The following is a 27,601-nucleotide window of genomic DNA, read 5'->3' on the forward strand; positions in this document are numbered from 1 at the left end:
ATTTTGGATTTATAAAGCGTGTTTCTCCAGATCTTAGAGGACTCAAAGCGCTGTAATTTCGCTGCAATGGTGAATCATCACAATCAGATCGCATCAACTAAGTTGCTGCCGAACGGCGCACACCTATCCGCATTTAGATTGTAACATCTACCAATTATCTGTGCAGCTCCCCAAATTCCATTGGGTGAAGGAAGTTTTTTGATAACCAAACAACTATCACCGATTTTAGCAATACAGGAGGAAACCGGAGATCCTGGAGAAAACCTGCGAGAGCGAGCATGGAATCGGGATAAACCAAGTGCACATGAGTCCATGGGTCATGCCGGGGCTTGAACCCGTGACCTCAGTGGTGCAAAGCGAGGGAACTACCGCTGCGCTAACTCGCCCGCCCTAATAATATGTATAAGTTGTGTAATGGTGACATCAATACTGAACTGAACTGGACTGGATTGTACCATGCTCTATCCAGAAGAATTGCGCATGTCCAAATGAAAAGCGGTATATCTGCAGGGGTACAGTTGCTTCTTACCACACCGCACGATAAATATGCACCATTTTTTATCGCATGTGTATCACATGGGGATACTGTCTCGAGAAAACCAAATGGGCTATACACTGGCGAAGTGATGTAATAAATCGGATTAACTACCATAGCAATAGGTGAAAACAATTTTGAATATATCGTGCTGCACTACAAGCAGGTTGCACTTATCACCTGTGTATGTCTGCAATCATAGATTGAATACAATACCTGTCTTTTCAAAGATACTAATCTTACAGGTGCGAGTGATCATCATGATATGGTTCAATGCAGAGGTACTGTGTGAACATACCAGTGCAGCACGGTATATTAAAAAATTGTTTTCACCTATTGCTATGGTAATTAATCCGATTATTACATCACTTCACCAGCGTATAGATGCTGTAATATCAGTGCCTATCTGGTCATATGACAATTATATATATATTTGTGTTTATAAAATAACCTATAGATAAATCCAATTTCATGCATTCCTACACCTCAATGGCAGCCATAGCTGGGTCCCTGTTGGGTATATTATATCCCACCTAAAATACGAAATGATGTGTCCTTGGCAGGATTTTAAACTGGATTTCATCATCTGTGTTACACATAAACAATAGAATTCTGACCATCACTTGGCTCGTTGGATTCGTCTATTCTAACTGTACTACTGTATTACATTACCACTATGTCATCAAGGTATTCCAGTTGAAATCCATACACCCTTTATGATAGACTTGACCTTAATCTTCCACATAGGGAGTGTGCATTTCAAATGGAGTCACCCATTCAGGTAAACCCATTTGAAATTCACACTCCATGTGTGGAATATTAAGGTCATGTCTTTCATAGGGGTGTAAGGATTTCAACTGGAATAACCTATTATTTTATTGTTGACTTGAATGATGTATACTCATAATGGGCTATTCCATTTAAAATCCACACTACCCCTGTGGAAGATTTTGGAAATATCTTCCACAGAGGGAGTATGAATTTCAAATGGAATGAGCACATTAAGCAGCTACATTTGAATTTCATACACCCTCTGAGAAAGATTCAACCTGAATCTTCCACAGAGGGAGGTGAGTATCAAATGGAGCTGCCCATTGTGTACATTCTACTTGAAATTCATACTCCCCAGTGGAAGATATTTTTAAAATCTTCCACAGGGGTACATGTAGTGTGGATTTTAAATGGAATAGCCCAATAAGATCAATGTATACTATAAGACACATAAATATTATGATCACAATATAGGTGGGAGTTATATTAGTTAAGATTTACTAATTAATTAAGAATAAAGAGATGTTTCACACAATTAATTTAAGTTGAACAGTTTGATAAACTATGATGTTAGGTGCGATTCACTCTGAGTTATTACTGTATAATTCTAATTTGGATGTAATACAAACCATTTAGCAAACCTTGAATGTATGGTAAAAAAAGGGTAAAAATTGAAATATTCTGTTGTCAACCAAATACTTAACAAATCATTGGGATTATACCTTTACACTTAAATCTAATAAAGATTAAAAGATACGATATTGCAGTATTATGTAGGTACAATATTAAAGGTGCCTGACCAAATTGTGGTCCTATTGTAACACATTGTGTGTTCTACCCACAGAATTAAAACCAGAGAACCAGGACTCGACCGCCATCTTGATACAGGCATGGAGCAAAAATTGGGGGTATTCGGTTTCCCTCGGAATGCGCCCGAGGCATTCGTTGTCATGCAAGTGCGACATGGACGATGGACGCATTTGAGAGACGCACTTGATGCGACCAGTACGCAAGTACGAAGTCGCTTCAGATGAGACCAGAATTGTTTTCGTTCGTCTCCGCAAGCACCGTCGGCAAGGACCCGAATACCCCAATTTTCTCCCCATAGCTGACGGTAGCGATTGTGCGATGGCGGTATAGGGAGTCCCGGTTCTCCTTCTCTAATTCTGTGGTTCTACCTCACATTGAGTCCCATTGCCCAAACATACTTATTCCGAGTTTTTGTTAAATTGCTCCAACAATTAGGATTTTAGAAGGAAAAAATATGTATCCTATAGAACAATAGACAAGTTCCGGGGTTGTAACAACCAAATTACTATTTGAGTTATTCATCAGTCAAGATTAATAGGAAAATTTTCACGGAAAATTTTCTGGACACGTGACACCCATGGGCGCAGACATATTAGCATTATGGAATGTACCCCGAGCACAGCGGGTGGTCTTCCAATGTATTTGAATAGGAAGAATTTCTCCTTGGATGCAAAATAAGCTACTTATCGGAAGTTAATAATGTTATAACAAGAGATTCCGTAGGTAAATATTTTTGAAATTACGTTTTGATGATATTGTGAAGAAATTAAGATTGCATGATTTTCAATAATTTTGCAATGCACAAATTTCTATCAAAACTGCGGCCTAAAATACTATTCCAATTCAAAATAACTAAGACTTGAATAGCGAAGTCACCGCCGGGGGTCAGGGATCAGGCTCAAGGTTACACTCACATTGATACGCATTGGTCACGTGTCCAGAAAAATTTCACATGAAAATTTACCTATTAATCTTGACTGTTCATAGCCTAAATGAAACATATTCCAGGCCTAAAATTTCACTGGGATTATGAGAAAATCCATAGTTTACTGAAAAACCTTGCCTGGTGGAGCAAAGGGGCCCGTAAAAAGGGGGGGGGATGAGGCTGTCCATCTAGTCAAGCACCTTGAATACAGTTGAAGTTATATGGCCAACTCTGACAAAATCAGAAACAAGTTTAATGGTGACAGTAACAGAAGTACAAATTTGATTCTTTGTTAATAAGAATGTCATTTTTACAAATACCCAAAAAATGTCTTATTGCATATTTTTCTGGACCAGTAACTTCTGGGGTAATCTGAACTGAACCCCCTTCCCTTTCCATTTTGTGCATCTTTTCTCTCCAAGACAAATAAAAAAAACCAAATAAATAAATTTCAAAAGAGAGTTGAAACAAGAAAGCAAGAAAGAGTGACACATTTAATAAATGTACCGGTAATAGCACTGGCGTGTCCAGGATATATTCCTCAGGGGGCTCAGAGTTATCTTGGGGCTTAATGGCTAAAATTGCCAAAACCGGCTGATTTTACATGATTTTTATCAAAGTGCGGGGGGCTTCAGCACCCAAAGTCTCTCCCCCCTGACACGCCACTGAATAGATAGACTGAGATCAGGCCTGTATGAAGGATTTTTTTTGGGGGGTGCTGATTTTGAGAAAGTGGACTTTTTTTTTCCAAGGGGGGGCGATTTTGTGAAAAGTGGACTTTCTTCCCCAAATGTTGACCTTTTTTGACCAAAAAGCGTAACAAACCTGATTTTTTTTGGCTCGCTACAATCGCAAATTCTGATATTTTGTGTGGTCGCACCCCCCTGCGTACGGGCCTGACTGAGATGCATTGAAAAGGAGCAAAAGAGAGCAAGACAGAAAAATAGCGAGCTAGAGAGACAGCCTAATAAGTACATTTAAAACCCTTCAAACAAAAGTGATTTCTTACAGACCCCAAAAATTGTTCTGCTTATTTGATACCCCATTCAACACATCGCAACTTCCCCCTCATTAACATAGCCATTTGAACAACAAAAGGGAGAGTTTCGAAAATGACACACAGGAAAATAATTCTGAAATTTCACAATTCTGTAAGGCCACATAAAATTCATTTGAAGGTTCTTGTCCGAAAGATATTAATGAATTAACCCAGGGAATTAACATGTCTTTGGGGGTTTTTTTGTAATGAAAAATTGGCATTAGGCTGTTCCATTTAAAATCCACACTACCCCTGTGGAAGATTTTGGAAATATCTTCCACAGGAGCGGAGGAGTATGAATTTCAAACAGCATCATAAACACATTAGCAGCTTCATTTGAAACTTGCCCTCCCTCAGTGGAAGATTCAGGTTCAATCTTATCTCAGACCCGGGATCTCAGAGTGTGTAAGAAATTGAAATTGAAATTCATACTCCTCCTGTGGAAGATACTTCCAAAATCTTCCACAGGGGTAGAGTAGATTTTAAATGGAAATGCCCATTACTAGCAGTAGGTATCCCTTTTCAACACATTCTTGTATACATTAAAAAAATATTAGTTGAAGGTTCTGAGGGCCAGAATTCTACAAAAATTCTTTAAAGTTTGCTTCACTTTTGGCTCAATGAGAAGTGGAGCAAGCAATTTATTTGGAAATATTACCCTCTTCCTGGGTGGGGCTCATAATGGGCTAATCCATTTAAACCACACTCCCCCTGTGGAAAATATCTTCCACAGAGGGAGTATGAATTTGAAATGGACTTAGCACATTAATCAACTCTATTTGAAACTCACCCTACCTCTGTGGAAGTTTTAGGTTAAATCTTTCAGTTTTAGGTTAAATCTTTCAGTTTTAGGCTAAATCTTTCAGTTTTAGGCTAAATCTTTCAGTTTTAGGTTAAATCTTTCAGTTTTAGGTTAAATCTTTCAGTTTTAGGTTAAATCTGTCAGTTTTAGGTTAAATCTTTCAGTTTTAGGTTAAATCTTTCTTAGAGGGTGTATGAAGTTCAAACGGAGCTGCCTAACATGTGCGTTGCATTTGAAATCCATACTCCCCCTGTGGAAGATAATTCCAAAATCTTTCACCGGGGTAGTGTGGATTTGAAATGGAACAGCCCAAATATGCATAGCCACTAAGCCTGAAGGAACATGTGCAAGGAAATTAAGGTTAAGATTATTTTTTTACTTCATTTTTTTTTAATCTTCAACTTACCACAGCTGGGATAGATCGGATCTTCATCACTTCCATCGCCACAGTCATCTTCACTGTCACATAACCAATGGACCGGGATGCAAAAACCATTATCGCATTTATGATTATGTGGTGGACACGTCATGTCAGGTGAGCCTATAACAAATCACATACAAGCGGTTTATTTGGGATATATAGAGTAAGATGATGTATGTTCCACAACTTCAGCTTTTTAAAAAAGTCGACACCAAATAGTCTTGACTAGTGACTCGAATTTTAGAATTTGAGTAAAAACTCTTAGTAACTTTCATGCCCAAAATCCGCACCTCAACATGTGCAAAGTATATACTCCATTTTGCATCTTGGCGCAAAATATTTGCAAATCACTTATTATGGCTTTAAATGTTTCAAAATTTGGTTAAATATGGACTGTGATTGAAACAAGCAAAAAGGAATAGACATCATAGACTTTGGTAAATTTTGTTAATTATGTAGTATGGTTTATATCCTCTGGACTGCTGGTACAGCCCAGGGACTGCTGGTACAGCCCAGGGACTGTCGTGTTATGCCCCTGGGTAGGGAAAGGGGCAAGATAACTTTTAAAGATAATTTAACAAATATTTTCGCTATTCCTACCGCTTGTCCACACCTAGCCTACTCCTAGAACTACACCGACCAGTTCCACCAAGCATTCACTTCTGGTCGGCGTAAACATCGTCTACCACTTCCGGTGTTTCCGTGACCTTTTTCAACCACGCAATATGTAATGTCTTAATTCCGACCATCAAAAGGTCAAACTTACACCGGTGCCAGGAGTAGCTGCGTTCACATTGCAACTTATGCCTGGCAGAGGTTACACCCAGCTTGCTACTCCTGACTTTTGTTAGGAGTAAATCATCGGACGTACACCTGGCGAAACTTACGCTGACCATGGTTCACACTGCCACTACTCCTGGCAGCCCCTACCACCATTCCTAGCAACTTGCGCCGACCAATTTCCGCTGGACGTACGTCCGACAATGTGAACACAACTAATATTAGGGCAGTCATCATCCCATATACTCACCACAATAGTCTGATTCATCAGATTGATCTGTGCAGTCATATTCACCATCACAGAAGTAGTGGCCTGGTATACAGTGGATACCGTCAGCACAACTAAACATACTCTCTGGACATGAAGCGCTTACTACAGGATAATCAAATACAAAATAGTCACAACATGAAATATCAAGGGATTAGTGCTATTATAGCTGCCAGGTGTCACATTTTTTAGATGTGTACAATATTGAATGCAGAAATGGTCAATTGTCTATAAGGCAGCTATTGCAGATAGTGCCTCAGTAGGTTCAGTTTGTATTTAAAGGGAGGACGTATGACCGTTCCAGGATTTGAAAATGACCCCCTATTTCACGGGGAATCAAGGACATTTGCAACAATTTTACTTCTATTTTGCGAAAAATCAAGGAAAATTTGCCCCCAAATACCTCCCCTATTTTTATCATTTTGAGGACGCATTTTCATTTCACATCCTTATCACAAGGAATTGAGGACATGTTTCCGAAATAAATACCCCTATTTTTACCATTTCAAGGATGCTTTTGAATTTTGCCCCCTATTTCACGGGGAAATGAGGACAATTTTTTTGTTTCAAGGACAATTTTGCTCCAAAACACCCCTAATTTGGACAATCACAAACAATTTTGTCCTTGAAAATTTCGTGGATATTTCTTGAAAAGTACCCCTAATTGGAACCATCATGCGTACACATCGTCAGTGAAGACTGAACCCACCGGGGATAGGGCTTCCTTGTCTAATTAATCCTCGACATAATACAATTAACCCATTTCAAAATACAAAATATCACATAAGTTAATTTTTTTCATGAGAGTGAGATTTTTAAATACATGATCATTGCTGCAGGTCATTTTTGCAATGCAGTGGCGTAGCGTGGGTCATCATATGGGGGGTGGGCACCGGGTCTGATTGGGGAGACACAAGCCGTTTTCAGCCATTTTCCTATGGAATTTTTTTTAATTTCTGATCGATTGGGGGGGCATGTGCCGTGCCCCTATGACGCTACCCCACTGTTGCAATGGAGCAACCCAGAGCAACCCCCCTGCATATCAACAGAACATCAATATTTTTTTAGAATTTATGAGGCCCGAAAGTTTCCATAATTCCAGGGTTCAGACCAACCTTAAATCAGGGTTCCCGCACCTTGAAGCCTTTAAAATTCAAGGACTTTTCAAGGACTTTCAAGGTCCAAAAGCATGATTTTCAAGGACTTACCACAACACAAATCATGATGCAGCTCTCCATGCGGCACATATTAAAAAAAGTGACAGCTTCTCTCCACTCCCCAAATTTTGTCAAAATTATACTTTAGGTAAAATTCCAATTTTCAAGGACTTTCAAAGACATTGTGCAAATTTCCAAGACTTTCAAGGCCTTGGAAAGGTGTTTTCAAATTCAAGGACTCTCAAGGACCGCAGGAACCCTGTTAAATGTTGGTTAATTTATTTCCCAGTATTTCGAGCCAGGATTAACCTGCCCTCCCTGCCCCCTCCCACCGGTGGGTATGCCACTGGTAGCAAACTTACGACACCAGCTTTCATCTTCATCTGATGAGTCAGCACAGTCAATGTCACCATCACACCTCCATGCTGGGTAGATACAAGCTGCATTACCTACTCCTGGACATCTCTCGAAACCAACGGTACAATTATTAGCAAATGGTTCTGTCAAATTAAGCAAATCCAACGGTTGAAATTTCACAATAATAGAATAAAATAAAAATAAAATAAACAACATTCGAATGGCTGTGAAGCGGCCAATGAGCCAGTTTAGGACTCGTGGCTTTTGTAATGTCAGAGAGGACCCATCACAGTCCCCTACGCACAGAACAAGTGCTAGGTCAGTGCCTGGGGGGGGCATGCACTCCCATATATTGACATACGCCATGTGCCCATGAAATTACCCCGTTATTTTGGGCTAATCCTATACCCAATGACCCCGTTCTTTTCACCTATGCGAAAAAGGCATGGTTGAACTATGGTTAACCATGGTCAACCATGGTTCAACCATGGGTTTTGACCATGGTCAAACCATGGTCAACCATGCTTTTGAAAAATGGCACCACGGCCAGAGACCATGGTCAACCATGGTCTATCTAAAGTGACCATGGTCAAAAATTTGCATGTTTGACCATGGTTAAGAAACAATAGCAATCAAGGAAGAAACAATAGAAAGAAACAATAGCAATCAAGCTTAAACTTTAAATTAGCACCCGATAGAGGCAGGGCCTGAAGAATGAGGGAAATTATGGGGTAAATATTTAACGGAATAAACTGCATAATCATATTATTTAGATTTATTCCGTTAAAAATCTTATTTTAACTTATCAAATTACTAGTTTTTATATTCTATGGTGTCAAATATTTATTCACAACGTTGTAAATACGCATTAAATACGATTAATAACAACAGAGGGCACTTTTTCTCATTCACTACCCAGAGTCAGATGATGGTGGATGCGATATCGCTATTTTTGTCGTCGCCATTGGATTAACACATAATCATGAAATCTTCACAAACAATTCTAAATTTGTTATGTGGTGTCAAAGCAAAATTATCTTACTCTAAAACCGTTGGGGTTCTGCAAAGTACCCCACTGCAAGTATGTTAATTGTCCATTTATAATCGCTAACCGTGTATTGTGAATGGGGCTATCAGCCCTGTATCTTCGCCAGCCTCGTACGTCCGTGTTGCGTGTCCTATGCCGCCTGCCCAGAGTCAACCATGGTCAGGTGAGGTGATGACCATGGCTGACAATGCTCAGCCATGCTAAAGCATGGTTGACCATGGTATACTTGAAGTAACCATGGCCAAACAATGGTCAGGTGAGGTGATGACCATGGCTGACCATGCTCACACATGCTAAAGCATGGTTGACCATAGTATACTTGAAGTGACCATGGTCAGGTGAGGTGATGACCATGGCTGACCATGCTCACCCATGCTAAAGCATGATTGACCATGGTATACTTGAAGTGAACATGGTCAACCATGGTCAAGTGAGGTGATGAACATGGCTGACCATGCTCACCCATGATAAAGCATGGTTGACCATGGTATACTTAAAAGTGACTATGGTCAACCATGGTCAAGTGAGGTGAAGACCATGGTCGACCATGCTCGGCCATGCTAAAGCATGGTCGACCATGGTATACCATGGTGACCATGGCAACCATGGTTGACCATGGTCAAGCCACCATGGCTGATCATCGCTGACCATAGTTAACCATGGTCAACCATGTTTTGACCATGGTTGACCATGGTTGACCATGCTAGCACGGTTGACATTTCGCCTAGGCAGTAGCCTACACTGAATGACCCCTTTTTTGAACAATTAGTCCTCAAAATTGAAATTTCCACGCGCTTCACGCGCATTTTGAAGAAAATAAATGAGTTTTGTCTATTTTGTACTGTAAAATTGGGTAAAAAGCTATTTTTAATTGTAAATGATGTGAAATTTTGGGTGCTCCTATACAAAATCACCCCATTTTTGACATTGCCAACACCGAATGAGCCCCTTTTTTCTGAAAATTTCTACACTGATAGACCCCTAGCTGGTGGGCACAGGTACGTCACTTTAGTATTCTAGTGTCCCCCCCCCCCCGCCGGGTCAGTGTAGAGGGTTGAGGCTCAAATATTAGCAGACATGTTATATAACAAGTTTTACATCACATAAATTGAATCAGGCAGTTATATAAATGTATATAACCCTACTCCCTATTCCAGAAAAAATTATCCTGTTTTGCCAAATGAAACATAGCTAAATCCTAATCCTTTAGTTAGTACTAACTGGCAATAAAAGTAAAATTTTAATATTTGGAAATAAGGGCCAAAAACATGCGCTTTTAGTGTGTTTCATATGCTGTGACAATCAAACCCAAAGACTTGTACTAAGACTAATTTCAGTTTATGCATTCTAATTGACATTTTAAAATTATTGGTTATAAAAATAAAGCATGTCAATTAGACTTAAAAGTCTCTGCATTTAAAGCCATAATGTGTGATTTGCTTCACAGCGACGTCCTCAATTTTACTCGGATTTCTACTTTTTGCATGATTATAATGCTTAGTGGTATACTAAAATTTTCTTTGTTATACCTCTTTTTTTTTGGCTCGAAATTAAAAGGGGATAATGTGATCAGTGAAAATAAACATTTAAATAAGAATCTATTCTTTATGCAAATTACACATTATTGCTTTAAATATAGTAACATTCACAGTAAAAGTAAGCATTAGAGCAAAATATCGGCATATATTCAATATTTTGAGCTATTTTGAATGTTTAGACTTGTTCCAAGTCTTTGATTTTTGTGACTCGATTGTCAGAAAACATGCCAAAAATGCTTGTTTTTGGCTCTTTTTTTTCAAGAAATTAGTAAAATAGTGAAATGTTTTTAAATCTCCAGTTAGTAATGATTAGGATTGAGCTATGTTTCATTTTGCAAAACTTGATAATATTTTTTGATCCCAAAAAATTAGTGCTGTATTTTTCTGGAATGAGGAGTAGGCCTAGATATAGATATGTTTCACCTTAGCATAGCTAAAAACAATAAATTATATATGCAAGAATTGCATTTTTTTTTGCATTTTGTGCAAAAAGTGGTACATGAGTGATGTACCACTTTCTGGCTTCTACCTTTAAAAGCATGTAAGCTACATTGATACCGATGGCACCAATAGAACAAGAAGATTTGCCCCTTCATTTTGCATACCACTTTGTGCAATTTTTTCTATTTCTTCACAAAATGCAAAAAAATGCAAAAAAAATGCGATGGGTGTAGTACCCCCTTAAATGACTTTATGAAGGCTCAGGCGACTGACATTTTATAAAATCGAGAGAGCAAAAAAATTAGGACTCGGCAGGGATTGAACCCCGTCACTCAATTTCCACGAGATGTAATATCACTACTACTATGCACTGACCTGGACAGTTGAGTTCATCTTCTCCAGTACCACAGTCATGGAATGTGTCGCATCTCGATTCATTTACAATACAAGTGTCGTCATTTTGGCAATACCACTCATTGACTGGACACTGACTCAAAACTGGAAAAGAAAACACAGAAAAAAACACCACAAAATAAATCACATGATAGTTTAAATTTGATGAACAGGATGAAAAAAAACAGTTTTGGGAGAAACATGTACCCTATTGTAAAGTATTATTGCAATTTCTCACTCCCCTTCCCACAATACCCCTGGCTGCTCAAAACCCCAAGTTCCCACGCTATCCGAAGCTGCTACTAAAATATAATGTTTCAAAGATGCCATTTTAGCAGCAGCTAGCCCCATTTGCATATACCACATTCACTTCATTCATTTCGTTTCTCCATGTACTATGATTTGAAGCCAATGCAGTTATGGCATCTGGCAGTACGTAAAAAGGTTGTCGAAGTCCCCTAACAGTTTTTGCACATAAGGATGTTCTTTGCCTTCCAGGTCTTCTTTTACCATGCAGTGGGGTGTAGAGAGCATATCTTCTGCATAGTTCACCCCCCTGCATACGGGCCTGTCTTTTTCAGGGGGGGGGGGGTAGTATGTAACCAGGCAAATGGTGATAGCTATAGAAAATTACTTGCTTATACAGAGACATGCCGACTGGGGGAAGGGAAGGGAGCCAAAATTGACCAAAAGTTGTAATGTACATTTTTCAGGTTTTAGGTCACAATCAATTGTCCTCATTATGGCACATTTTAGTATTAAAGTGCAAATTTTCATATGCAATTGTCCTGGTATAGGTCAGCTGGATGATTCAAACTTTTACCCACCCCTCAGCTTGGCAGCTCCAAGACGCCCTTGCTTGCAGTTTTGCACATAACTAAAAAACAAGTTCTGTACATGTTCTTTAATATTGTAAAATAGAAAATATTAATGTTGATAAGCGTGACTGATTCTCAACAAAACACAAATTACGGTATCATGAACATGACTGTATATTCACCCACGTTATATTCTTCATAAAAGTTGTAAAATGCAACTTGCATTATATGGACCAAATCAGTATCATCTCTGATGGTGAAGTTCACTAACCTTATTACACAATTATTGCATAAAATTTGATCTCAAGATGTAGAGTATGATATTTTAGTACCCAAAACATTGAAAAACCATTCTATGAATGTGCAATCTAGTATGGGTTAGTGAACTGTGTCTGGAGAGATGAGCATGCTGGAGATTTTAGTGTTAAAGCTATGAATCACAAACTATGTAGGAGGCCATAGCATTGACTCAGTGCTCTCTGATACTCAGGGACCGTTCACAAACACTTGTAAGGGGGGCCTGATGCAAAAAAAAATTATCGCAAACATTTTTCGGGACCCCTTTACAGACCTCAAAAATTTCAGGGCCTCCTTTTTGACATGAAAATTATGGGTCAACCCCATAGAAAAGCATATAAACTCAATTTTCCCAGGAAAATTTGTGGTCATTTTTTTCAGGGCCCCCTTTTTTGCATCAGGCCCCCTTACAAGTCTTTGTGAACGGTCCCTCATAGCTTAATACAGCAGCCAAAAGAAGGGTGCTGACTGATTCACTGACTGTGCCCTCTGATAGGCCCTACTCAAAGTCCAATAAAGCAGCCAAAAGAAGTGCATCGTTGCTCACACATTTCAAGGGACGTCACAGTCTGCGAACAGGGCTAATCTAAGGAGGCCAAGGTGATTCCTTGTTCACAAATAATGGCATCACAGAATTATTTAACGCAAACAAAAACAGATAATAACAAATTCAAAATTAATGTTGTGTGATCTGAAATAAAAACTGCCATTGGGCAGGGAAATCCTATTGGGCAGTTCTATTTTAACTCTCTTCACGCAGGTGCGAATGCAGGCGACATGTTTAAACCAAATTTAAAATTTAAACATTTCAGAAATGTAAATTTTCATGACCATATTTGGAATCAGCATGAAAAATGCATTAAAATGAGTACAAACAAGCCTAGTATTGGTTCAGTAGTTCTTATGATAGCTCTTGATATTTTGAGAAAATATTTCAAAACTTTTTCCTTTGAAGCGCATAGCCCGGGCGCATGGCTAGCACGCAGAGCATTAAACATGTTCAAGGGCCACAAGTACATAGGTTTTTCCTACCCTCACTTGGTGTTCAAAAGTCAATATTTTAAGAAGAATTCTTTTGTTTTCATCACAGGTGTGTTCAATGAATTATATCTCAGTTTCTTCCCTGGGTTACTTTCCACTCCTTTCGTGATAACAGGTCACAATAAAAATTCCTTTAAAAAAGGAATGGGGCGCCCAAATTATGTGAGCTTGGACGTGATATGGTGAATTCCATGGCATGGTGTTTAGATTTGGTCCCGGGGATTTGGTATCATAATGATTTTTTCTAGGGAAGAGTAGAAGATGATCAAATGCAAGACAAATGTGTTTGATTGGGGAAGGTGTATCACAGGACCGTTTTGGATGAAATAAATTGAATTGGAATGAAGCTGTCGTGTCAATTTGCGATTATGTGGGGTGGGGTGGGGGAGTTCAATTTTGGGGCATATTGTAGTGATGATATTGCTTTGGATATTGAATATTGTTGAATTTCGTTATGCAGGGGGGTATATGATGGATAGTATAGAAGAGGATCTACCCCTCTGTTGACCAAAAGAAAAGTTTTTATGAATGTATAACGTCTGTGATACATATACATCATAACGTCTGTGATACATATACATCATCTACTTGCTAATACACTGAAAATCTAATAGAGATGAAGGATAAAAGACAATTACAGAACATTCATTCTTGAAAAGTAGCTATATGGGTATACAATGTTTACAAGATAAGAACGTTAATGTTTTGTACATGAAGCGTAACATCTTTGATACATAGTTGTTAACACACTGAAAATCTGACTAGAGATTTACAATTTGATGATATCCAAAAGAATACTTACTAACTTAGCATTGAAGAATTAAAATAATTACAGAACTTTCATTTGTTAACATACACGTAGCAATGATTAACAATGTTGAAAATACAAACGTAACGTTTTGTTCATAAACATAACATCCTCGACACATCTAGGATCCGCATAATTTGTTGATTAATGTCATAAACAGTCACAAAAGATTTATGGTCTGATCATTTTATCATTTTAAGGGGACCCGATATTGCATTTGGAAGAACCAGGCTTTTCAATTACTATCAAAACTGCTGGGTACCAAACTTTTGATACAGCTTGTATAGTAATTTGTTCTAATTTCCATGCAAAAGGAGCCAGTTGTTTCATCCTTAAAACAAATAGGCTACACCATAATTTCCAATTACCCCATGCAGATAGATAAGACCTTGGTAAGATAAGCGTGTTAATTGTTATGTCACTATCACTATCTTGATCTTGATAAGATGCCTGACTTTGAAACTTTGGGTACAAAAACTCATACTCTGCAAGTTAGGTCAAATTTTGCACTATGATTGTTTATTTGAGCTTATTGGACTATGCCATTCAGATTAGGCTATTGTAATCCAAAGTGTTGGTCACCGTCTATCGGGTTCTAAGAGGCGGTAAACTGGTTACAAAGGTCAAAGTGGTTACAAAGGTCAAAGGTCTCGATTTATTTGGTGTTTTTACAAATCCATTAATTTTGTCTTTTAAACAAAGAATATACGCACACCATTTTATCCTGTGCATAACAGAAAACAATAATAAAATAAAATCCAAGCATATTGTGGATTTATTTCTGAGCAAGGGCATAATTTTAGCAAAATAGCACAACAATTGCGGAGTAAATCTAGTAAGACTGAAATTAGAAGCTACTCACAAGTACATGCCAATATTGTGAGACGCCTCCATAGAGGGCGCCCCAAAAATACTCAAAAAAAAAAAAAAAAATGCACATTTTATTTCGATTACATTTCATGATAACCTGAATGACTTGACAGACAGTATGTGAGTCCTGACTAATATTTGTACAGGGCTTGTGATTGTGCAATTAAGCACAAATTCTGTCTTGTTTATGCTAGCTGGGTGACATCAACAATAAAACAAAAGCAGCAATTACACATTGTTGGCTTCGTTATATTTCTTGTGATTTTTTTCTGCCTATAATGGGCCAGCCTGCTTTTTATTGGCAATTGCTAGCCTGGCTTGTGCATAGATCTGGACCATGGATTTTCTATAATGCGTCCATTAAGTAACTCAAACAAACATATAAACTATAGTGCTTTTACCTTCCTCGAAGTCAGTGCAAAATTCAATGGTTGCAGCATTAAATCGCACATTTTAATCAAAGCGCTGGCTTACACTCACATTTAAAGGCGGTGTGTAGATACGCACACAAAATAACCTGCACACATTGACGCCACCAACTCTATGAGGAAGGCAAATAGACTATAGCTTGTTTATATTTGACACTCTTTTCTTTCACAAAATAAATTTCCACAATTCCAAAAGTTATTTTAATAATTACCATACTGACTATCCTAGTATATAATCCACTCTTATTTTAAGTGAAGAAATTATGATAGAATTTAAGGGTGATCATTTCTTAACAAATGTCCCTGGTCCAACCGTCCAACATACAGATTACCTGAACATTCATGTTTTCATGGAAAAACATTACCCCCATTACCAATTAAAATGGCGCAATGAGAAAAATGAGCAAAAATGCATTTTACACAGAGTATGGTGAAGTAAAAACAATAAATTAGGGGCTGTGCAATAATTATGAGCCGGGGGTAAAAAATCTGAACGCCCACCAAAAATTGCTTGCACCCCTCTCGGCCTGCCAAAAATCGCTTGCCCCCCTTCTCGGCCTGCCAAAAAATCTTTGCCCCCCTTTACACATGCCAAATTTTTGGGATCCCAATTTGCAAACCTTAAATGGTCTAGATATATGTTGTGAGCACAGCGAGCTGGAAAATTTGCATATTAAAGCATTTCCGCACTGTTTTCCTAAGCCTTTTTAGAGTATTTTATTTAAAAGGCACCCCATGAATGTGTGCCAAAATTGCTTCCCCTCTCGGCTCCCTAAAATTGCTTGCCCCCCCTCCTTTCGGCTCGCCTAAAAATTTCTTGCCCCCCCAACTTTACCTTCCCCCCAGGGCTCATAATTATTGCACAGCCTCTTACACTTATATATAAAAATATATTACTTTGATGTATATCGTGGTTTTCTTTTGTTGCTATGGTTTATTTTCATGCACTTTGTTCTTGATGGGGAAGTTCTTTACAAATGTCATGTACATGTATGTGTACTTAACGTAATAACAGTTGCTAAAAATAAATCTGCAGTTGGACATAGTTTTTAAAATACTACCTACTTTGCAACTACAACCAATCCTGATATTAACATAAGGAAATAGAAATAAAATAGAAACACACAATTTCCATCATGGTTTTGGTACACAAAGATATTTTTCTAGTCTTATATTTTTATGCCATGTTTTTTTTAAACCCAGGCCCAGGAACCAAGACTCTTTCTATACACATGTACCTGTATAATACACTATGCCATAGTCAAATTTTGATAAATAAAAATATGTTATTATTAATCATGATGAACACATCCTATTGGAACTCAAAATGATACTGATGTGTATTAAAATTAATAGTAAAATGGTCATAAAGAGCTTTATAGTTAGTGACAGTAAAAATAAAGTATAGGCCCCTACAAATGTTATTGAATGCAACATATCTTGCATAATGGCTCACTTTAATACTAAACAATTCTGATTTTGGAAACTACTAGTTTATTGATTGCGAAAGCCCGAGTAAATAATCTGAGAATGTACTTTGGCTTTTAAGCAGAACTTTACTCCGGGACTTTGTTCTCTAAAACACACTGCCAATCATATTTGTTTATCAATCCAATTTAACCACAAGTACTAAGCATGGTGGTACAAGATGCGCTAGATGTACGTCCATCCATCAACTTTTGTGCCAACACAAAAGCAACACAAATTCCATCGATAGTTGTGCACGATGTAGTTAATGGTAATGGCACGTGCCCGGAGGATTTAAATCATAATGAGATCTGGGTGACCAATCACAAGCCACGTTCATTTAAAGATGCATTGCATCATGGCCAATTTTAGTTAGGCCCGGGAGTTAGGACAGAAATTGGCCTAGCTTTACATAGAGACCTGTGTCAAAAATGGTAACGCAATTCAAAGTAAGTAGTCCACTTGGGAAGCTAACAAACAGATGGATTACGGTGACTGAAAAGATCAGATGTGGAAATCTATTGCACACAAATGAATACAAATCGGAGGTTTACGCTTAAATGTATTAGCCAGAGTATGCAAAATGGACTACGAAGATTGAGAAGTCTAGTATTACTATCAAAGTAGAAAGTTTTGTGTACATTATTTTCATGCTTTTCATGCTAGTATATCCAATGAACTTATGTTACATGTAGTCTTTTAAAGGTAGACTATCATATTTCATTGAATTAGTAAGCTATGAATTTGGTATAGCCTATATTTCCTGGTTGACTAATCAAGCTTGAAATTAAATTCCCCACCTGAATTCCCTATATGCATTCATATGCATTGCATACCTTTGTTGTAATATCATAATTATCAATTTCATGTGCAAGCATACATGGGCTATAATATTCTGCATGTTGAAACCCATACACTCCCTGTGGAAGACTATAGTCCAAGGTTGCTGCGACTGATATTTTCCAAATAGGACATCGATATATCAAGAAGACACACACACATGAAAATTTGATGGTTTTGGTGGCCACACTGCTGCACATTTTAATCAATGTTTTCTATATTTGTGATATCATAATCACAGATCAACATAAATACCTCTAAAAACATGTTAAGCCTTATAATCATGTGGTCTGTTCATACTACATGTATGCCTTAAAGCAATAATGTGTGATTTGCATAAAGAATAGATTCCTATTTAAATGTTTGTTTTCACTGATCACATTATCCCTTTTAATTTCGAGCCAAACAAATGAGGTATAACGAATTGCAATTTCATTCCAGCGCCTACAATGCGTGTACTATGCTCACCGATCGTAACATGTAATACTGCACGGAGCATCGCGCTCGACGTGTGCACACATAAGCTGACATCCACGGGAGATGTTAGCAAGCAGTCGATCGATGAACGCTGAATAAAACCGGGTCGACCGGTTTTAATATAAAAAGTTTGATTTTACTGTTATTAAAGCACTTCAGGCTTAGTCTTTTACGTGGTATTTTAGTACACCACTGGGCATTACAATTATGCAAAAAGTAGAAATCCGAGTAAAATTGAGGGCGTCGCTGTCGGAAGCAAATCACACATTATGGCTTTAATTGCTTTGCTGTGCCGCACTGCATCGTACTGTAAAATATTTCATTTCGGTATCGCAATAAAGCTAAAGACAAAATCTGGGTCAGTTGGGCTCGTAAAGCAGGGTTTTTTTGTCATCCTTCACAACACTTTTGGTAACATTTCTACATTTTTATGGTAATATTGCATTGTAATGTTTAATTGGTATTCTACTTTTAATATTTCTTGAGTATTAAACCATCATATTAGAAAAATATCCTTTAATTCCTCATTTTAAAGCCCTGGATATCACACAAAAGTGGGGTCCTTGGCAAATGGAAACACAATTTCATGCAATGTGCCACTGCCATGGTAACTTATTGCTTTCAGTATAAATCATCAATAATTGACTGTCAATTGCTATGTTTAAAGCCTTAAAGGGGCATTTCGTGATCAACAGCCTCATCCCCCACTTTTTTTTTAAAAAGTTGAGATTTTTATACCACTGGAAACCTCTGGCTACATAATGTTTATGTACCAAAACTTTCTTGCAGATTAATTCGTTTGGCAAAAATATCGTCAAATTTGAATTTCGTTCTGGTGCACCAGAATGAAATTACAACGCATTGTCTATGGAGCAGTGTAATACACATAATCATGCATAACTCGCGAACGCAAAATCGGAATCAACTGAAATTTATTTTGGGAATAGGTTTTTTCGTGGATATCCAATGAAAAAGGACATAAATAGAGGATGCTAGGATCACGAAATACTCCTTTAATAATGTATGATAATATTAAAATAAAAATGGCTGAATTTGTCACATTTTCAGATTAGGCAAATTCACATTTTCAGATTAGGCAAACAAAGAAAATCGCTATTTAATTTAAGCATGGCGTAAGGTGGTGTGCTAGCTTGTATGGTTGTCCCTCCCTCTGGGGTATAGCTATAAACATGTTTGCTTGTATAATCACGATATTACAATTGTGGTTTACCCACAAGAAGCTAATAATACATTATTTGATCAATTTCCAAATGGATTTTCAGATGCAAATATTGTCAGCCAAATGTTGGGCTATAATCCTATCCATGCAGTTGAAATCCATTCCCCCTATAGAAGACTTTAATCTCCCACACAGGCGTATAGATTTCAAATGGAGTGACCCATTTAGGTACTCTTTTCAAAATTCAAACTCCCTGTGTATAAGATTAAGGTCATGTCTTCCATAGGGGTGTAAGGATTTCAACTGGATTAGCCCATTATTGCTACTTCAGGTAGCTGCATCTCCTGTTACCATGGTGATCAACTTCATCATGTTGACCTTCATGATTTTCACAAGAATAGATTATTTTCCCTGGAATTTTATACAACTTGATATTTTTTTATCAACAAAGTAAATAAATTATTTTTGATCAACTGAATTTTCCGTTAGGGTAATGGAAATGAATCATAAGTTTCCAATTTCCCCCAGCATCAAATGTTTGTGCTTGCCAAAATGTTCATTATTTTGAATAACATACACTTTTTCTTTTATAAGATTTTGGAGTATCTATACCAAACTTAGCAGTAAAATCCCTCTTGTCTGACTTATGATTTTAACTTAAGATGAAAAGTTTCAAGTTTGTTTGGCTTATAATTAGCAAAAAAATACAAGACTCATATCATTGTGTACTAGATATAGAATGGCGTGCACGTAGTGAGTGCAGCACGCTAGTTGCGTGACTGGCGTATGTTTGTGGGTCATTCTTCGGTAAGGTGCATATTTGAAGGTTTGGAAAATTGACATTTCAAAATGATTTTTCTGTTAATTTTTTTACAGATTAAGAAAGAGATATGTCTCCAGTGTAGTAAAAAAGTGTTTGGCTCAATCTTTATTAGCAGCTTGATGTATTTTTTTGGCTTATTCTGCAGCCAATGCCATCTCCGTCACCGTCGTCATCTCCGTCACAATTGCAACGGAGTTCAACTGATACCAAAAATGTGTCGCACATTGAACATTTGTTTTTTACCTACAGAGGAAGGGAGTATGTAATATCAAAGCAGGGCATTATCTGTAGAGTGACAGAGATGATGTCTATGAATGGAAATTCTGCTGTATCATCTATCAAATAAGAACTTCTTTTAATATTTTGATGTTTTAAGATATAAAAGGAACATCAATACTAATCAACTGCAAAATGACTGCTGAAAGTGGCTTGACTGCAATTAGGCAGCTTACCGAAGAATGACCCTTATGTGAATTCACAGAAGCATGATTGAGTTTGGACTTTATTGACAAGCGCAGTAACAAAAACCGAAGGTTAATGTTGTAATTATATACCATAATTTCCTGGCAAGATCGTAGGACCCATTGCAATTTAGATTTTGCTAATTGTATAATTATATTGTTTTGATACAACTAGAGACAACATGACTGAAACTGAAAAACCCGGTGGGTTCAGTTTGTATTTAAAGGTAGAACGTATGACCGTTCCAGGATTTGAAAATGACCCCTATTTCACGGGGAATCGAGGACATTTGCAGCAATTTTACCCCCTATTTTGCGCGAAATCAAGGAAAATTTGCCCCCAAATACCTCCCCTATTTTTATCATTTTGAGGACGCATTTTCATTTCACCCCCTTATTACGAGGAATCGAGGACATTTTCCCGAAATAAATACCCTATTTTTACCATTTCAAGGGCGCTTTTGAATTTCCCGCTATTTCACGGGAAATGAGGACAATAACGAAAACTGTAGCGGTAAAAGCGTGGGACGAAAGTCCTAGAAATACACCCTATTTTCCATTTCAAGGACAATTTTGCTCCAAAACACCCCTAATTTGGACAATCACGAACAATTTTGTCCTCGAAAATTCCGCGGACATTTCTTGAAAAGTACCCCTATTTGGAACCATCATGCGTACACATTGTCAGTGAAGACTGAACCCACCGGGCTGAAAAATACAAAAATCATTAGTGAATCTATATGCAAATTTGTCATAGGTCTGGCTATAGAATGATTAATTATGATAATTAAGAGAGGCAAAATAATTATATTGACAACTTAAATTTGCATGCAGTTCTTTGTTCCCCATTTTTTACACTATTCACTGTCATAGTGAATGTGTCATTTCTGGTTCACACCTGTTGTAACTAACACATACTGCGTGTTTCTACTGAGGGCCAAATTCCGTGCCATGCCGTGCCGTGCCGGGTCATACCGGGTAACAAGCCCAGTAGAAACGATCTGGGTAATCGGTTGCCGTGTCATGCTGGGTCATGTGCTCGCCTTTCATGATCCACCTCTTGAGGTGGATCATGCCGGGTCAAAGCGTGCAATCCGTGCAGTAGAAGCGAGCCGTGTGATCGGTTGCGGGTCGAGGTCATGCGTGTTGCAAAAATAACGCGATTTATATTCTACTTGTACAGTAGGGGCCTAGGCCTATAATGTAGTTCTTTCTGATATTATATACACTGGCCACATGTGTGACTCGCATAAACTTGATGAAGTAAAATGGATATTCTAGGCCTACTTCTTTATAGTTAATGAGTTGGTTATATTTTGGCTGTAAATTAATTATCATAATAGCCAATTACTAGATCCACTGGTAAATTAATAAAAAAAGCAATGCAATTTGGATTTTACGAAAACACTAAATTGTGATTGTAGGTTATATGCCATGAGCTGCCATGCGTGAACATTTAAATTTAGGATACAACCGTCAAATCTGTTTTCCGTACTTCCGGTTTAGAGGAAAAAAATGCTGTGCATCGTGGGAGACACGGGTTTCTGGTCTCAGTAGAAACAAGATGGGTAACGGTGGCCGGATTATGATCGGTATTTTGTGACCGGAAAATAGCGGGTCAAAAAGCCGTACGCTCAGTATAGCTTCAGTATAAACACGATGAATGAGCGTGTTTATAGTGAATATACCGCATTTTGAGTATACCATATACGATAATCCTTGTATATGTACCTATACCCTTGCTGTTTATAGTGAGACACAGTTACCGCACAAATTATATACCAACCCGGGATACCAACTAACATTATCGTACATTTGAGGTCACACGGGAATGTGTAAATATTGTGTAGCGACAACAACAATATGATCATGGTGGTGAACAAGTATAGCTTCTGTATTGATAACTCTTGGGGTGAGAATCGTTCCGAATGTCCTGCGCGCATCCTACGCATCATGAAGAAGCTCCTATACTTCCGGTAATACTGCACACAATTTATACTGGTGTGTTTATAGTGGGAATATCTCGCCACAATATCCTTCGGTTGAGAAGGATATCGATGTGCCGTACATACATATACTGCTAGTGTTTATAGTGGGCAAGTATCCGGATAATCTCTAACCGGGTAGAAATTGTACCGCAATGTACCGCACATCTGCTCCCACTATAAACACGCTCATTGATATGATCAGTTTGATTGTGGTTCTGAACACAGATAGAGCGTGTTTATAGTGAGCCAGATTATCCATTATTTATCATAGTGAGCCAGATTATCCATTATTTATCATATAGGCCTGCATACACATAATATACGATATTGTTTGCCACTATAAATAGACCAATACCGGTATTGCCGCACATAATGTACGCAATGGATATCCATCAAAATTGATGGATATTACAGTACAATCTTTACGTATATTGTCACTATATACTATAAACAGACAGAGTGCCATGGTAACATTATTCAGGGAAATTGAGCAGGTTGTATATATAACTACCCAAGCTCAAATTCACTTGTCAGAATGTACCGAATGTTTGAAATGATCCGGCAGGTTCGTTTTGCATACCTGCATACTGCATATTTTTAGAGTTTCTTAGTGGCGAGTATATAAAATATATTAAAGCTACTTTATTTGGAGAGCGTGTTTTGGAGATGTTGGTACGAGCGTTGTGGTGGTGGCGTGCATGGAGAGGGTGGATGGGTGGGCACTTCCGTTTAATTTGTTGATATTTTTCATTTTGTTAGGTTAATGAGTGTGTTTTACTTCGTTAAAATAACTTGAAAATAAAAACACCCCAAGATATGTAGTACACATTTTTGTAGATGCACTGTCACCTTAACAGTTTTACTGGACTTCCCCAAGGCTACATAATTATCCAAACAGACTTAATGTGTATGGTTTATCCAGTACCATTTCCTATTTGTATTAATAAAAATGTATCATTGCAAACAAGCAATGTATTGTATCATTTGTTCTCAACCTATAAATTAAACAGGAACTAACTATACTGATGAGTCCCTTTAGAATTGAATAACAAAAAGGGGTCACCTTTTATCAAATGTTTACTATTTATGAATTACATGGCACCATTGTAGGCCGAAAAAAATCAACGTTTTGCTTCTTGTACCCTCCCTCTGAGATTTGTGAGATATGCCAGCTTTTTTTAATTTTTTAATTATTTTGGAATGCTTTAGGTCTGCTTTAGGAAGGCTTCGTACATTTTTTTGCAGTACTCTAAGGGATGCACCATTAGATTCTCAGGGGGGGGGCATGGGAGTTTGGGTCAGGCAGAATTTTTTTTTTGCCTACCGAAAAGGTATGAATTTTTTTTTTTTTTCGCCTCCAAGAGCAAGAAATTTTTTTTTTTCTTCGCCTTCGGCGGCGAAGTTATTTTTTTTCAATTTTAATGTAAATTTGTATACAAAGTTGGGTGGGGAAAATTTTTTTTTTTACTCATCAGTGAGGCAAAATTTTTTTTTTTTTTTTTTTTTTACTAGTGGGCAAAGTTTTTTTTTTTTTTCCTCACTAGTGGGCAAAGTTTTTTTTTCAAAAACTCCCATGCCCCCTGGAAATCTAATGGTGCGCCCTAAAGGATTTATCCTCATAATCTCATATTTTGAAAAAGATAAGAAAAGGGGCCTGCTTATGCTCCTTTCCTTAAGACTGTTGGAAAAGACTGAAACTACTAACAATGCAAATTTTACATTGAAGTACAAAAACCCTACCTCATTTATAGTTCATGAACACTCATTCATATAAAAATAAATTACCATACCACGTTCCTGTGTTCCCTATTAATAGGCCTATGAATGATACTAACTTTTCCTCTGGTTAATTATACCCCTCTCCCCCTTTACCCCTTCACCAAATGTTAGGGCTCAGGTTACTGCTAGATTTTGAATACAAACTATATTTCGAATAAATCTGGATTTCATAGTGTGTCCCATCATTCAGTGTGACATTCCAACTTATACCTGTACCGGGGTATAAAAAGCATAGACCATCCAAAGATAGGCATTATGGGATATGATATCACTAATCAATAATTTTGTTGTGTTCCAATATCTGTGGTTTTGAATATTTGCCAAGGAGGCAAGGACAGACATGTGCTAAATAAAATAGTTTATGTTAAGGTGATGCTGACTGAATCATTTTAGACTGATCGTTTTTCCAAATTGAGACACAGACACCCAGAAAATTAATTCACACTCGTGACACAGAGCATTGTACAGTCATCCAATCTAATTAGCATCTCTCACAAATTTTGAGATGTCTGCCCAAGGATCAAACAAAAGTGTTTATATCATGTGTTTATATTTTGTTTACGATATGCCCAATCATGCAACATTTGATCCTTACAACTCGGCGAACTCACCACAAAGAAACTCTAAAAATATGCAGTATGCAGGTATGCAAAACGAACCTGCCGTGAAACGATCAATTTTGACATCATGCTAGGACAGTAAATTGTTTACAACCATACTTTCACATCATCACAATCTTGCATCATCAGAAATATTTGAATGCTTGATTGACAAGCAAAGTGTGACCAGTATGACTAAAAAACAGAAAAACAACTATTGTTGACTTGTTTGCTTTATAAACCACAGATAAATCCTTTAATATGATTAATAAAAATGTGGTCTACATTGCAGAAAACTTACTTATTGTGTAATATAATGTAATATAATATAAAACTGAAGTGTTACAAGCATGTGATATGAAGGTAAATGAACGCAGATGAATACATCAAGGATTTTTAAAAACTTTAGGTTTAAATTAGTATCTGTGATATTCACCTGAAAAAAAAACATTGTTGCAACAAAAAGACCCAATAGAATATAGGGACTATTTTTGGAAGGATATTAACTCAATTCCAGGCAAATATAGAACTGTTTTTGTTTTGATTAAAAATACTATCCTGTTTTGCCAAATGAAACAGCTATATCCCAATCGTTAGAGTTAATTGGTAATAACAGTCAAATCTGTTGTAAATAAAGGGCCAATTTTGCATGTTTTTTTTACAATTATTGCAGTCACAAAATTCAAAAGATTAAACATTCATCTTGGGTATAGACAAAGAGTTTGCTCATAATTTTAATATTTTATGTTAATTTTGATAATTTATTGTTATATAAAGAGATTAGAAAATGTCTTTTTCAACATTTTCGAATGCAAAACCTGAAATTAGTCTTTGTACAGGTCTTGGGCATGATTGTCACAGCATAAGAAAAACACCCTAAAAATGTACATTTTTGGCCCTCTATTTCCAAAAATTAACCAAACTTTAAAATATAAATAAAAAGTGGTCTTTTATTGTCTGTTAGTTCTTACTAAAGATAATTAGGATATAGCTTCGCAAATAAGTTCATCAGGATTGTCAATGAAATATATATAGCAAAATTCTTCTTTGCAAATCCAGAATTAGATTTTAGATACCTCGATCAATGACAGTTCGTGCTAACACTTGACACTTTCTCAAATTGAATTTTGAGTTTCAATTTGAGAAAGTGCTAAGTGTTAGCACGAAACTGTCATTGATCGAGGTATCTAACATCTAATTCTGGATTTGCTAAGAAGAATTTTGCTATATATAGAATATATATAGCTTGTTTATTTGACAAAATTGGAAAAAAGTAAAAAATAAAATCAATTGAAAGATATTTTACGAAATGTAAAATTGTGAAAAGGTATGTGTAGCCTTTTTATTTTACACAGGTGGGCCAATTTATAGCATCACACATCATTGCGTTCATGCAGTCACAATGGTTTGTTATGTAAAAGTTGAATCTGAATCCATAGAAATCAACTCTCAAACAAACAGTAGGCCAGGCCTAGAATCATGTGTTTGTTAAGCATGTAGTAGATAAATGGCCTCTTAGGCCTCGTATCCATAGGCTGTTCCCTTGTGGCGTGTGCTCTTGTTCCGTGTTTACTTTTTCCCATGCGACCTGCCACACAGACAACCTATGGATACGGCCACTAAGCAAAACAAAGGTTTGTTGTCTGTGTGGCAGGTCACATGGGAAAAAGTAAACACGGAACAAGGGCACACGCCACAAGGGAACAGCCTATGGATACGAGGCCTTAAAGAACCACTGTGACTGTTCACAATGATTGGTGCACGCTATAAACTGGCTCACATAAGTAAAACAAATAATTAGATCACATATACTGGTACATTTTTCATTTTGTAAATATTTGTTTATTCATTTCAAAGTGTGTTAGGGGTTAAGTCAGAGGATGATTTAAATACTACCCAACACCCCATGTACTGGGTTAACTGTGCAGCAGGTAAGCAGTGTGAGTAACATGATACAACTGCTATGATGCATAGAAGTGCATGGTTAAATAAGTAAACAATTACACATCATACACATTATGATTTGTATTTTATGTATCTTTCAAGACAGTCAAAGAAAAACAAAAGAATTGAAAAAAAACACCCAAAAACCCAGAAAACTTCCAATTTACAAAAATCTGATTCCGTCCGCAATAGTGGCATAGCCAGGATTTCGGAACCAGGGAGGCACAACTTGTAATGTGCAGATGGATTTTTTGATGACACAAGTTGAGAAATGTTGACCCAATTTTTTTGGAGGGTTTGAAAAGTGAAGAGCAAGAAGAAAATAAAAAATAATGGGCGCTAGCAACCTAAAAACAATTACTAATTGTTTCACAGTTATTTTTTTACAATTTTTCATTTCCTTTAGAGCAGGGTTAAAAAACAGTCCATTGTTCCAACGGCCATCCCTTTGGCATTCGACTTACAGGGCACCAAAATGAGGTGAAATTTGAATCTT

At 37.3% G+C, this 27,601-nt stretch overlaps 1 protein-coding gene across 4 annotated transcripts in view; it reads right to left on the minus strand.

The window, feature by feature from the left end:
- LOC140154802 (low-density lipoprotein receptor-related protein-like) overlaps positions 1–27,601 on the minus strand; it is a 134,813-nt gene that overhangs the window by 71,872 nt on the left and 35,340 nt on the right. For all 4 annotated transcript variants that reach the window (XM_072177384.1, XM_072177382.1, XM_072177383.1 and 1 more), the window contains exons 2-5: positions 11,268–11,390; positions 7,871–8,008; positions 6,334–6,456; positions 5,289–5,423 (exon numbers count right to left, since the gene is read on the minus strand). In XM_072177384.1, the coding sequence (XP_072033485.1) occupies positions 5,289–5,423; positions 6,334–6,456; positions 7,871–8,008; positions 11,268–11,390 (519 nt within the window). The remainder of the gene's footprint in view (positions 1–5,288; positions 5,424–6,333; positions 6,457–7,870; positions 8,009–11,267; positions 11,391–27,601) is intronic.

This window comes from Amphiura filiformis, chromosome 6 (assembly GCF_039555335.1).
Source record: "Amphiura filiformis chromosome 6, Afil_fr2py, whole genome shotgun sequence".
NCBI classification, from domain to species: Eukaryota; Metazoa; Echinodermata; class Ophiuroidea; order Amphilepidida; family Amphiuridae; genus Amphiura; species Amphiura filiformis.